Here is a 12,436-nt window from a genome sequence, read left to right as displayed (position 1 = left end):
ATGTTTGTAGCTGTTTCATGAAAATGACAAGACTTCAAAACTTTGTGTAGGGTCCTACGTTGATAGATAATAAGCAAGTGCTTTGTTTGCTTGTCTACTTGTAATCTGAATGTTTTAGCAAAGAAACAACACGTCTTGAAGTTCTCCAGAAGCCTGGTAAAGAAACTAATCATTTGATTCAGATGTGTTGACCCAGGGTGATATCTGAAACCTGCGGGACACCGGCCCTTGAGGCCTGGAGTTCAACACCCCTGGTGTAATTCATTAGTGCAGTATTACTGGGTCACCTCTGTTTGAAGTGATATGGTATGATATGACTATCACTGAAACGGCAAACTTTGTGCTGGATTATTGTGCAGTTTTCTCGAAGAACCCGGATGTATGACCCCAAAAACTGAATTTAAGTACTAAAACTGAACAGTGAGAAGTGAAACTGAAAGCATTCAAGAGCTAAATTTAATTCAAATTCAGTTTTAAAAGCTGTTATTCAGGTTGAGCAATTCAGATTTGGTCTGAGCAATGAAAGTGTTGGCAGGGTGAGAACACCATCTGTCCAGAGTTCAAGTTTAATCTTTCTATACTATATCTATACTACAGTTAACACCTTATCTTTATTCTGTAGTTTGCAAACATTTACTATCCCAAGTTGTTTTGTCACTCAAAACTTATCTGTAAGACTTTTACAAAACTAAAGACATCTGTGAGAGCAGACCTTCATTATTCTTCCCACAGCACGGCTCAGCAGTGAAACCCTTTACCCGAGAAAGTGTATTATATTGTGTGCTGTAAAATTACGTTTTTTTAAAATTAGCTAATAGCAATTAAATATCATTTTTAGCAAAGTAAATATGCCAAATTTAATCACTCTCGAACAATGTGTTGCTGTTTGTGGTGTCTAGAAGTCATCATGAAATGGATACTCTGGATGGTCAGACCACCTGTTGAGCCAGAAAAGAGAAATATTAATTGGAGCCGTTTGTTCAGGGAGCAAAACTTGACACAAGCTGCACTATACTCACATGAGAAGCTCCACAAAGCGGATGTTTTTGTTCAACCCTTCAACTGCCTTCATATCAGCGTCAGAGAGAGAGAAATCGAATATCTGGAAAGTTGGCAAATAAGTCTGATTATATTCCATGCGTCTGGTTTTCAGAATGCACTTTTTGCTACCTACACACCTAAAATCATAAACAAACCTCAAAGTTTTCCTTTATGCGAGCAGGGCTGAAGCTCTTTGGGATGACCACCACGCCTCTCTGCACATTGAACCGCAGACACACCTGAGCCGTGGTCTTGTTGTACTTTTTGGCAATCGATACCAGCAGGTCATCTTCCAGCATTGGGGGGCATTTTAGGTTTACCCTTTATTGAAACAGTGATATTTTAATATCAATCAAGAGAGGCTGAGAACTTGACTAGCTACTCATAAAATGAGTGTGACCCATACCAAGATGGATCTCTGGATGTTCCCAGCGGGCTGTAACCAACAATGACGATACCATTCTGCTGGCAGTATTCAAGCAACTTTGGCTGGGTGAAATAGGGGTGGCATTCAACCTGTGATAGAGCACATATGTATACATAAACATATATATTTGTTTCTGATGAAGACAGCTTGGCTTATTCCCTGCGAGTGTTATGAACCAACACTTCCAAGTGCATCTTGATTGTTCATGTTACTTAAATATCTCTGTTATGCTTTCATTGATTCAAAGTTCAGTCCTTTCATACTGATAATATTTCAGGCAGTAAACTTACTTTTTAAATAAAGTTGAAGTTTTCCCACATTGCCTGCATTTTGTTCCTATACCTCTGCAACATATCCATGTCCTATCCATACAATGTTCACATATCTATCAAAACACAGCTGTGTGTGTGTGATTTAGGTAAAACATATAAAATCGGAGTCTTTCTGTTGTATTGTTCATTAGCTGTATGCGCAAATATTCAAAGACTGAAACTAAAGCCTGTATTGTTGTCTTCGGCTGGTTGTGCCTCAGATTCTTTCTCCTGACTTTAATAAATTGCTGCTGCACAATAGAGTAACAAAGCATTGACTCTTGAAACACTACTTTTTAAAATGAAGAATGGTTTGCACATTTATCTGCTGCTCTTATGGTAAATACAGTACTGTACCTTTTCCAAGTCTCGAGTATTTATATTTCTAATAAGACACTTTCTTGTAAGTGGTGCTGATCAATAGTTCTCCAGGCTTTCTGAAGACTGTCATGGTCCCTGTGCCTCCCCGGCCAGCCCAGTGTGGCCACAAGTGTTGTTGTTTTTCTCTCACCCTCTCTCTCCTACCTGTCTGCCTGGGCGGAGCTCTGATTGGGCTCCTGCCCTTGGCCACGCACCTGCAGCTGATCTCAAGCGATTGCAGTTCTCTGGCTCTTCTTAAGGCTGGGGCTCTGAGCTATTCGTCGCTGGAATATTGAGTAACTCTCGTTAGTATTGCCTGGCTTCTTGCAATTCTACTGTTCCCGTGTTTGCCTTCGACTTACCCTCGTCTGTGTAAATAGGTTTACCTGGATCAGCCCTTCTGTGACCCCTGGACCCCGTGAGTGAGAGTGAGCTGCTTGTGTGGAGACTGTTTGGACGAGGAGCAGAGTGAGTGCGAAGAAGTGTGTCTCCCCAGCCTGTTGATCCCCGGGACCCTGGTGTTTTCCCCCACCCCTTCACGTGTATATAGCGCACCAGTGTGATTAATAAAGTGTTGTTGAACCGTGCTACCTCCGTCTGCGCCTGAGTCCGTTCCACTCCCGTGACAAAGACAAAGTTTTACTTTGGGCACTAGCTGTTTTTTCACTCTTTTATCACGATTATTAAAACACCTAACACTGATCTATGAATCATTCAATCACAAAAAGGCAGCTAATTCAAAGGATTACTCATCGAGTCGACACATTACAGAATAGTTAGGAAAGAACCAGTTTCTTTAGGGACTTATTAGCATCCTGTAGTAAAAGAAAATTTCTTCCCACGTCTCTTATCTAATTCTCTCCCCTGAATAACACGATTTGATGAGCAAAGAGCTTTTAACTGGAAACTTGGCATATCTCAGTATGGTGTGAGGAAACTGGACAAGTGGAAGAAAGAAAGAAAAAAGCTTGCAGAAGAAAAAAAACATTACAGCAGATGAACAACATCTGGAAGCCATGTCCTTAAGAAAACAGAAAAACTGTATCAAAAATCTGATCTGGGACCCTTCTATTGCACAACTTGAGGACTCGGTGTACAAAAACACATGCACAGGTGGCTGACCTTAGTATTCTGAAAACAAGTACTTAGTAACTTATTTCCAGACAACTGCTAGCTTAATAATGTACCACTAACCTGGTTTGACACAGGCTTGTGTTTCAGCCCCGGCTTGTTAAGGATTAACTCTAGTTGTCGCTTGTTGAAGTTTGAAACCCCAAGAGATTTTACAAGGCCAGCGTCTTTACAAGCTTCCAAAGCCTGTGAGAGACATAGGAAAGCACAATAATAAAACAATATAGTCAACGTTGAACTTTGAAACAATTTAAAAGCTCACAGAAACAGTAAAACTGAGACACTGTTAAAGCTGTCATTGATTTTTTTTTACCACATATCTTTTTGTATTTAACTATAAGTTAAAGGACGCGTGTACCCAATACTGTTGTTCTGTAGCAGTTATGTTGTCTTCACATATGTTAGGAAATCACTGAAACTAAATTTTCTTGAATAAGCAGGCCACTAAGTCTCACCTCCCATGTGGCACAGAGGTCCGTTTCATGATAAAGCCACTTCCCACTCTCATCTTTGGGGTGAAATGCATCTCCTGGCTTCAGAAAATTATAGTGTTTCAGTATAGTATAGTATTTCATTTGGTGCAGTAAAACCTCATGAAATTCAAATGTAAAAATTAAAAACTTGTTACTAAGTTTTCATATGTGTGCATACCTTGAAACCCATGGGCAGTTCTATAATATAGAGGTCAACATAATCCAGCTGTAATGTCGTCAGGGTTTTCTCTAAAGCAGGTCGTACCAGCTCGGGTGGATGAAATGTGTTCCACAACTTCAAAAGAAAAGAAGAAAAGTTAACAAATGTAGAAAAAAGCTACAAACCTCAGCATTTGTTTTTTAAAGATTCAAAGGTAAGTTATCAAAATGAATATGTTATCGATTCGTATGTTATCCATACCTTTTAAGTTTCTCACAGGCAAAACGCATTTTAGACTCATTTTTGGTTAACTTTTGCCTTGAAGGACTTTGTAATGTTTGTCTCGAAAGGTGTTGTACAAATCAAAATGTACTTACTTTATCTTCCTTATTTTCTTGTGGTTCAGGGAAATAATATTGGTATAATATTGAGATTGGCTTTTTTTCTTATTTACATTATTAGTTATTTACTTTAAAATAACTAAAGGAGTTGTACTTTTTTGTCAATTTGGCCACCATTTTTGACAGGAAAAAACACATTTTTAAACTTTCAATTTTTTGTTGGCATCAACAATTACACCCAGAGAAATCCTGCTAAACGCATTTTTCATGCATTCTCGATATAGATGTTAAAGCTCATCTAGAAACATGCATGCTAGGAATGGTGCAACCAAAACCTGTGCATGCCGTCATAGTGCTGGATTTGTTTCAACAACCTGCTTCACCCCGAATAACCTACATAAGGATTTTGTGGATTTGTTATTAATGGAACTTGTTGTTTGAGTTCTAAAAGTCATGATGATCTTTATGCATCACTGAACTTTATCAAGTGTTGTCTCTTGAGGTGGGAAGTAACAAAGTACAAATATTTGTTACAATTTTATACAATTGTCTATACTGCACTTCAGTAGTAAAACAGGCTCGTTACTTTTGCCTTAACAGATTTGCTTTAACAGATTTTTGTCACTGTGAGCCGACATTGTGTTTTTACATATTATGATACATGCAAATCAAACTGAGACTATTTAAAGACTACATGAAAATACTCTAGAGATTAGTTTGGTGTACTGTGATGGGTTTAAAGTAAAGAAGAGTGTGTGACTGGTGCACAGTGACTGTGGTTTCATGAGTTTGCATGAGTTCTACATCAAGTGTAGCAGAGATTTACAGTGGGGCAAAAAAGTATTTAGTCAGCCACCGATTGTGCAAGTTCCCCCACTTAAAATGATGACAGAGGTCAGTAATTTGCACCAGAGGTACACTTCAACTGTTAGAGACAGAATGTGAAAAAAAAATCCATGAATTCACATGGTAGGATTTGTAAAGAATTTATTCGTAAATCAGGGTGGAAAATAAGTATTTGGTCACCTCAAACAAGGAAAATCCCTGGCTCTCACAGACCTGTAACGTCTTCTGTAAGAAGCTTTTCTGTCCCCCACTCGTTACCTGTATGAATGGCACCTGTTTGACCTCATCATCTGTATAAAAGACACCTGTCCACAGCCTCAACCAGTCAGACTCCAAACTCCGCCATGGCCAAGACCAAAGAGCTTTCGAAGGACACCAGGAAAAGAATTGTAGACCTGCACCAGACTGGGAAGAGTGAATCTACAATAGGCAAGCAGCTTGGTGTGAAAAAATCAACTGTGGGAGCAATCATCAGAAAATGGAAGACATACAAGACCACTGATAATCTCCCTCGATCTGGGGCTCCACGCAAGATCTCATCCCGTGGGGTCAAAATGATCATGAGAACGGTGAGCAAAGATCCCAGAACCACACGGGGGGACCTGGTGAATGACCTGCAGAGAGCTGGGACCAAAGTAACAAAGGTCACCATCAGTAACACACTACAACGGCAGGGAATCAAATCCCGCAGTGCCAGACGTGTTCCGCTGCTGAAGCCAGTGCATGTCCAGGCCCGTCTGAAGTTTGCCAGAGAGCACATGGATGATACAGCAGAGGATTGGGAGAATGTCATGTGGTCAGATGAAACCAAAGTAGAACTTTTTGGTATAAACTCAACTCGTCGTGTTTGGAGGAAGAAGAATACTGAGTTGCATCCCAAGAACACCATACCTACTGTGAAGCATGGGGGTGGAGACATCATGCTATGGGGCTGTTTTTCTGCCAAGGGGACAGGACGACTGATCCGTGTTAAGGACAGAATGAATGGGGGGGCCAAGTATCGTGAGATTTTGAGCCAAAACCTCCTTCCATCAGTGAGAACTTTGAAGATGAAACGAGGCTGGGTCTTCCAACATGACAATGATCCAAAACACACCGCCCGGGCAACAAAGGAGTGGCTCCGTAAGAAGCATTTGAAAGTCCTGGAGTGGCCTAGCCAGTCTCCAGACCTCAACCCCATAGAAAATCTGTGGCGGGAGTTGAAAGTCCGTGTTGCTCGGCGACAGCCCCAAAACATCACTGCTCTTGAGAAGATCTGCATGGAGGAATGGGCCAAAATACCAGCTACTGTGTGTGCAAACCTGGTAAAGACCTATAGTAAACGTTTGACCTCTGTTATTGCCAACAAAGGTTATGTTACAAAGTATTGAGTTGTATTTTTGTTATTGACCAAATACTTATTTTCCACCCTGATTTACGAATAAATTCTTTACAAATCCTACCATGTGAATTCATGGATTTTTTTTTCACATTCTGTCTCTCACAGTTGAAGTGTACCTCTGGTGCAAATTACTGACCTCTGTCATCATTTTAAGTGGGGGAACTTGCACAATCGGTGGCTGACTAAATACTTTTTTGCCCCACTGTATATGAATTTTAGCTGATGATTCTTAGATCTATTGACTGATATTATTTTTTATTTTACTTCTTTTTCTTCAGATTCAAGCTAGTAAACTTAGATTGGAAAAAACTTAGGCTGAAGTTTGTATTCCCATCTACTAATATTATTTTATCATTGTGTTAACATAGCCCAAGGTTCAATTAGCTTTGCACAGAAATAGAAATATCCTCCAAACAGCTACTAAACAGCCTGTACTTTTTTACTTTTACTTGAGTAAAGAAGTTGAATCAGTACTTCATCTTTTACTGGAGTAGTTTTGAACAGTAATAGATGTACTTCTACTTAAGTACAGAATGTGTGTACTTTTGCCAACTCTGGTGGTTTTTTGTAGATGCGCTGTTCAACTTCCATGTCCATTTTTGAAAAGAAGGAAGAAAAATGTTTGTGTCCTATTGTACGGTGGCCCCTAGAGCCAAAACTCCAAAACACTTGCAAACTCCAAAACACGTACAAACTCCAAAACACTTGCAGACTCCAAAACACTTGCAAACTCCAAAACACCTGCAAACTCCAAAACACATGCAAACTCCAAAACACCTGCAAACTCCAAAACACGTACAAACTCCAAAACACTTGCAGACTCCAAAACACATGCAAATTCCAAAACACAACGGAAGTGCTCCAGGACGCTCCAGGAAAGTGTTGAGCTCGATTTGCAAAATAAACGGCAAGTTTGTCTGTATGGGACGGTCTAGTCTCTGTCGCGCTTCCCAGGTTGCCTAGCAACCATGATACTAACCGCTGGAAACGTGTCATACAACTTTTTTGACAGAAATGAAGGAGAACATATTTTGTTCATTTGTTTGTTTGTTTCTACAAGAGCTTTGTGTGATTTGATAAGTATCTGAGGCTGAGACCACAGGACAGTAAAACATGATTTTTGGGCTTCATTTCTGTACTGAACAGTCATTTAAGATTAGTTAGTAAATAACAATTAGCTAATGTTGTTCATGAGACTAAAGTCATATCACTTTGGTAATGTAAATATAATATGGCCAATATTATAGTTATTATATTAATCATTATTAGCTATTACAGCAGTGAACATGAACTCTGTGTCAAATACTGAGCCTCAGTACAGATTCAAGTTGCAGTTATATGTCTTATCACCTTAAATCTTCACTCAAAGACAAGTATCTTTGACAGTGCATATATAGGTGTATCATATATAAGAGACAAATGTTGCTCCTTCAGTATGTTGGCATTACTAAATTTGGCTCATTGCTTATATATTTATAAAAAGAAAATGTACAAGCTGTGATAACTGTTTCTGATAAAATGAAGAGTAGACTGATATATTGAATATTCCTTTATTGGGTGAGAAAATCAGACCCTGTCATAACTGCTTTAAGTCATACAGAATAGATATCAGAGCCTTAAACAGGCTGACTTCTGCTAAATGGGTCAAACTGGGCAGAAAGTATACAAACACATAGCATCATTATAAAATATGATGTAACACTATAGATCAACTTACCTCAGAATATATAAAGCATATAAACAATTACAGCAATATGATGCAACAAACACAGCAGTACTACTAATCCAAAATACTCAAAGCTTCATAGAACTGAAACAAACATTTATTTTTAGGTCCATTCAGCTGCTGATACATACTTTAGGTTTCTGAATATTAAACTTGTTTCTTCCTTTCATAGTGTGTAACTTGAAGGCCCTGAGTACTTTCTCCCACACTGCAAACACTGGAATGATAAAATTATTTGAACATTACCTAATAAGACTGATTCAGGACAGACAATTAGTTATGTTAAACTTTCCTAGCAGTCCTTCAAAAACAGGGAACAGTCTGTCTTTTCTCTCCATCTGTCAGCTGCTGCTGGCTCTTCCTCCTCCTCTTCCTCACACACTGCTGAGTCCTGGTGGATCATCAGGGGTGCAAAGCCTCACAGATGATGTGCAGCAGTGGGTCCCTCAGTCTGTCCTCTGTGGTGGCAGATTTCTTTTCTCATATATTAATCACATATTTAATCATATTACATTAGTTATAGTAATATCACTTTCTCACTTTACCATAGTAAGAGCACTCCTGTCACTAGTTTACATGCATGTGGAAAGTTAACACAGTGAGGCCATTGTAATGGGAGACGTTAAACAGATAGTGGGACTCCTTCTGCTTATCAGGGATGTAAATCTTTAGGTGACGGCCAAGCAGAAAACAAGGTCATAATTTTCTCTGTGAGGGAGAAGGTATAGCCCCCCGTGAGAGGGGCCAACATGTAAGAGTTTGTGGAATGTCCTTTGTCTGTGTGTCTGTATATAAGATGTAAGGGCGGTGGCCACAATTCAGAGATGGTCCTGGTGTTTCACTGGGATGCTCTCTCCACATTGCAATGTGTTTATTAAACCCACTTCAAATCAAGCTCACTGGGTGTGTTGCAGGTTATTGTTAAATTTTCCACGACACCTCACTCTGGACACTTGCAGTTGTCACACATGGAAATCAAATGTGTGATAAGCTGCAGGATTCAAACACAAGTGTAACTTATAAATGAATGTTCATACTTTTATTACACAATCAGAGAGAAAGAAAAAGAGAGAGAGTGCAGGACAGACAGAGAGGTGACAGTCTCAGGTGTATACACTGCTACAAAACAGCACAAAAGAAGGAGGATTGTGTTATTACGAAACAAGAAGAGTTCCCAGATGGTACAGTGGACACGTGTGTGACTGCTGTGATTAAAGCATCTTTCTTTCAGCTTAACGAGTGAACCGTCAGCTCGTTCAAAAACACGTTAAAGTCCGTTTGGCTCGACACCACCGAACAGAGGCAGCAATATAACATAGCTAACATTAACAGTGCAGTGGATCCTGCTTGTGCCGTGATATTTAAAACTGCAAACTAAGCAGCATCACTGACTTTCAGCTTGTTGTGTTTGTGGATATATGACTGACTTTAATTATCCACAAAATCATCACATTCTCTGTAAGATTAAAGTCAACTATTGAACGGCGTATATTTTTAAGTAAAGGCTTTAAAACCAAGTTAGTACAAACATCGCTAATGTCACATAACTTTCCTGACATGTGGCCAACAGTAATGTTTTAATGTTCTTCATTATAAAAAACATTTGCGCATAAATAAGTGACATAATATTCAGTACTTACTTCTGAAAGTTCACTCTTCGGCTCCGCTTCCACCGTTTTTTTCGGCAAAATTATCCACACCACCGCCGCGCTATGAAATCTGGGATATGTTGGGCCGCGAAGGCTACACCGACCCATCCTTAAAATTCAGGGAAATTAAGGACGCATTGGAGGGCCGCATTTCGAGCAGCCTTTGAATTGGGACAGCCTTCGTCGTGTCGCTGTGACGTAATCGGCCTTAAAATGTGGCATTTAAGGCTGCAGACCCTGGTTGTGTCCAAATTCATGGGCTGCATCCTCCTGAGGCCCCGGCCTTCGCGGTCTACGTGGGCCAGGTCCTCAGAAGGTCGGGTAGGCCGGAAGTAAACGGCTGGGGAAATTGGACGGTCTAGCCTTCTGATTAGCGTCACCGCTATCTCAGTGGAGTTTAATAAACTCGGCCGTCTGCTCCTTGCTATCTAAAATATAACAGGACACTGGCGTAAATTCTCGACCGTCTCACACTTCAGTTTTCTGTTAGACGTTTATTCAGCTGTGTGAAAATCCCGGAGGAACCCACCCGGGGGATTAATAAAGTTTTATTTTATCTAATCTAATCTAATAACTTTAATCTCAGCCAAACCGATTTACTCACGCACAAATAAAACACTGAAAAAAGCCCAACAATAACATTTTTAGCTTGTCTAAGTGACTTATATATTACGTTTAACTTGAGTAGCGAAACTCAGCGGTGATCTGAAAATGGTGTGCCGGGAGTTGTGCCGTTCTTGGCAGCTTCAGTGACCCTCGAGCTCCCGGCTTGCTATCGAGCTGGTGGGTAGCAGATGCTCCGAAAACGTCGAAGCACTTTTACAAATATGCGATATCTTGATAAACCGAGCAGATATTTGATGTTTACACACCTACTTTCTCGCCTGAAAATATGTTAAAAGTTTATTTTGTGACCCAGAAAGATTAGTAAGAGTAATTTTAAAACTTAGTAGAGGCCACCATTATTGGAAACTGGAGTTTGGCTGGGCCGCGCTATGAATTCTGGGATATGGGAGGCCACGAAGGACACACCCGACCCATCCTTCAAATTCGGGGAAAAGGAGGACGCATTTGTCGGCTGCATTCGGAGGAGTCTACGAATTTGGACAGCCATCGGCACGTCGCTGTGACGTAATTGGTCTACAAATGCGGCCTCAGGAGGATGCAGCCCATGAATTTGGACACGAACCCTGAATTGGGATACAGCCCAAATCCGGTCATTGGTACTTCCTGGCTTGTGTAGTTACTAGGTAACAAAAGCTCAACACTGCCCCTAGCGTCCTGGAGCACTTCTGTTGTGTTTTGGAATTTGCATGTGTTTTGGGGTTTGCAAGTGTTTTGGGGTTTGCATGTGTGTTGGAGTTTGCATGTGTTTTGGAGTTTGTAAGGAGTTTTGGAGTTTGCAAGTGTTTTGGAGTTTGCAAGTGTTTTGGAGTTTGTAAGGGGTTTTGGAGTTTGCAAGTGTTTTGGAGTTTGCAAGTGTTTTGGCGTTTGCAAGTGTTTTGGCGTTTGCAAGTGTTTTGGAGTTTGCAAGTGTATTGGTGTTTGCAAGTGTTTTGGAGTTTGTAAGGGGTTTTGGAGTTTGCAAGTGTTTTGAAGTTTGTAAGGGGTTTTGGAGTTTGCAAGTGTTTTGGAGTTTGCAAGTGTTTTGGAGTTTTTACATGCTTTGTCTCTAGAGGCCACCGTACTATTGAACCCCCTATACATGTTATCTAAAAAAAACAAAGAAAAAAAAGTTCAACGGTCAAGACGCACAGGAGAGGCTCACACGAACAAGTATGCTTTGCAAACCTTTCCACAATAGAAGATGTCCTCTCTTTTCACAGTTCCATCTGCTATTTTGTCCCTTATTGCTTGCCCCACTTCGTGTTCATTGTAATAGACCAATGCTCCGTCAATATGTCTGTAGCCCGTCTCGATCGCAATTTTGACAGATTCATATGTAGTTCCTTTAGGAGTCTGTCAAAAAAAAAAGAAAAGAAGAAGAAGTACTGGAAGTAATATATAGTATAAAATAAAATAACAACAACCATAATAATAATATAATAAGCACTCAAAAGTCACAGCAATAAACAAACAAACAAAAAATCCTACCACTATTTTTTATTTATTCATTTAGTTTTTGCTTTGTGACACATGCACAACGATATACAATATACAATTAAATCATGAATCTTACCTCGCGGGGATTTGCATAAGTTCCCAGTCCTATCAAGGGTATGCTGTTTCCATCAGATAGGGGAATGGAGTGACTTTGTGCTGTCAATTCCATGTTTAACAAAAATGTTTGTTACAATGGTCAATCTTGACGATCTTGATGTCTGACACTGTGCACTCACTCAAACTTTTGAATACTGTCTAAGAGGCTGGCTCCTCTGCTTTCTACTCGGCCAGAAACTCCTCCCAAATGCAAAATGCCTCAACTGTTGCTCAACCGATTGCTCATGAAAACATGAGCAACCGGACTCCAAGACAAACAATTACAAACAATTGTTTGTAATTGTAATCTGATCATCATGAATGAGACTAAAATGCTATACTATGTGCTATATTATCTGTTGGATTAAGATTTCAGATACTGGTGAAAGCT

The 12,436-nt window shown here is 40.0% G+C and overlaps 1 protein-coding gene across 2 annotated transcripts; it reads right to left on the bottom strand.

Annotated features, from left to right (window-relative positions):
* Window position 1: 1 nt before the first annotated feature.
* LOC146499694 (aldo-keto reductase family 1 member D1-like) lies at window positions 2-12,216 on the bottom strand. Of its 2 annotated transcripts, XM_085138897.1 has the most exons (9): window positions 12,026-12,210; window positions 11,638-11,805; window positions 3,922-4,038; window positions 3,726-3,803; window positions 3,334-3,456; window positions 1,448-1,557; window positions 1,197-1,362; window positions 1,020-1,102; window positions 2-938 (listed from the first exon to the last, which is right to left on the bottom strand). In XM_085138897.1, the coding sequence occupies exons 1-9, from the start codon at window positions 12,116-12,118 to the stop codon at window positions 896-898; spliced, it is 981 nt and encodes a 326-aa protein (XP_084995023.1). In that variant the 5' UTR covers window positions 12,119-12,210; the 3' UTR covers window positions 2-895. The 2 variants fall into 2 exon arrangements, with proteins under 2 accessions (XP_084995023.1, XP_084995025.1); XM_085138899.1 differs by lacking the exon at window positions 11,638-11,805 and having other exon boundaries at window positions 12,026-12,216.
* Window positions 12,217-12,436: the final 220 nt, after the last annotated feature.

Source organism: Neolamprologus multifasciatus, chromosome 17 (assembly GCF_963576455.1).
Source record: "Neolamprologus multifasciatus chromosome 17, fNeoMul1.2, whole genome shotgun sequence".
In the NCBI taxonomy this organism is placed as follows: Eukaryota; Metazoa; Chordata; class Actinopteri; order Cichliformes; family Cichlidae; genus Neolamprologus; species Neolamprologus multifasciatus.
The sequence above is the reverse complement of the archived record's forward strand: the minus strand, read 5'-3'. Positions and strand labels throughout refer to the sequence as shown.

What these genes read in the sequence shown, in the direction of transcription:
- LOC146499694 (XM_085138897.1), bottom strand. Translation starts at nt 12,118, where the DNA reads ATGGAATTGACAGCACAAAGTCACTCCATTCCCCTATCTGATGGAAAC. An exon ending in CTTATGCAAATCCCCGCGAG is followed by an intron (nt 11,806 to 12,025) that starts GTAAGATTCATG and finishes TTTTTTTGACAG; the next exon opens with ACTCCTAAAGGAACTACATA. An exon ending in ACATCTTCTATTGTGGAAAG is followed by an intron (nt 4,039 to 11,637) that starts GTTTGCAAAGCA and finishes TTTCTTTTGAAG; the next exon opens with TTGTGGAACACATTTCATCC.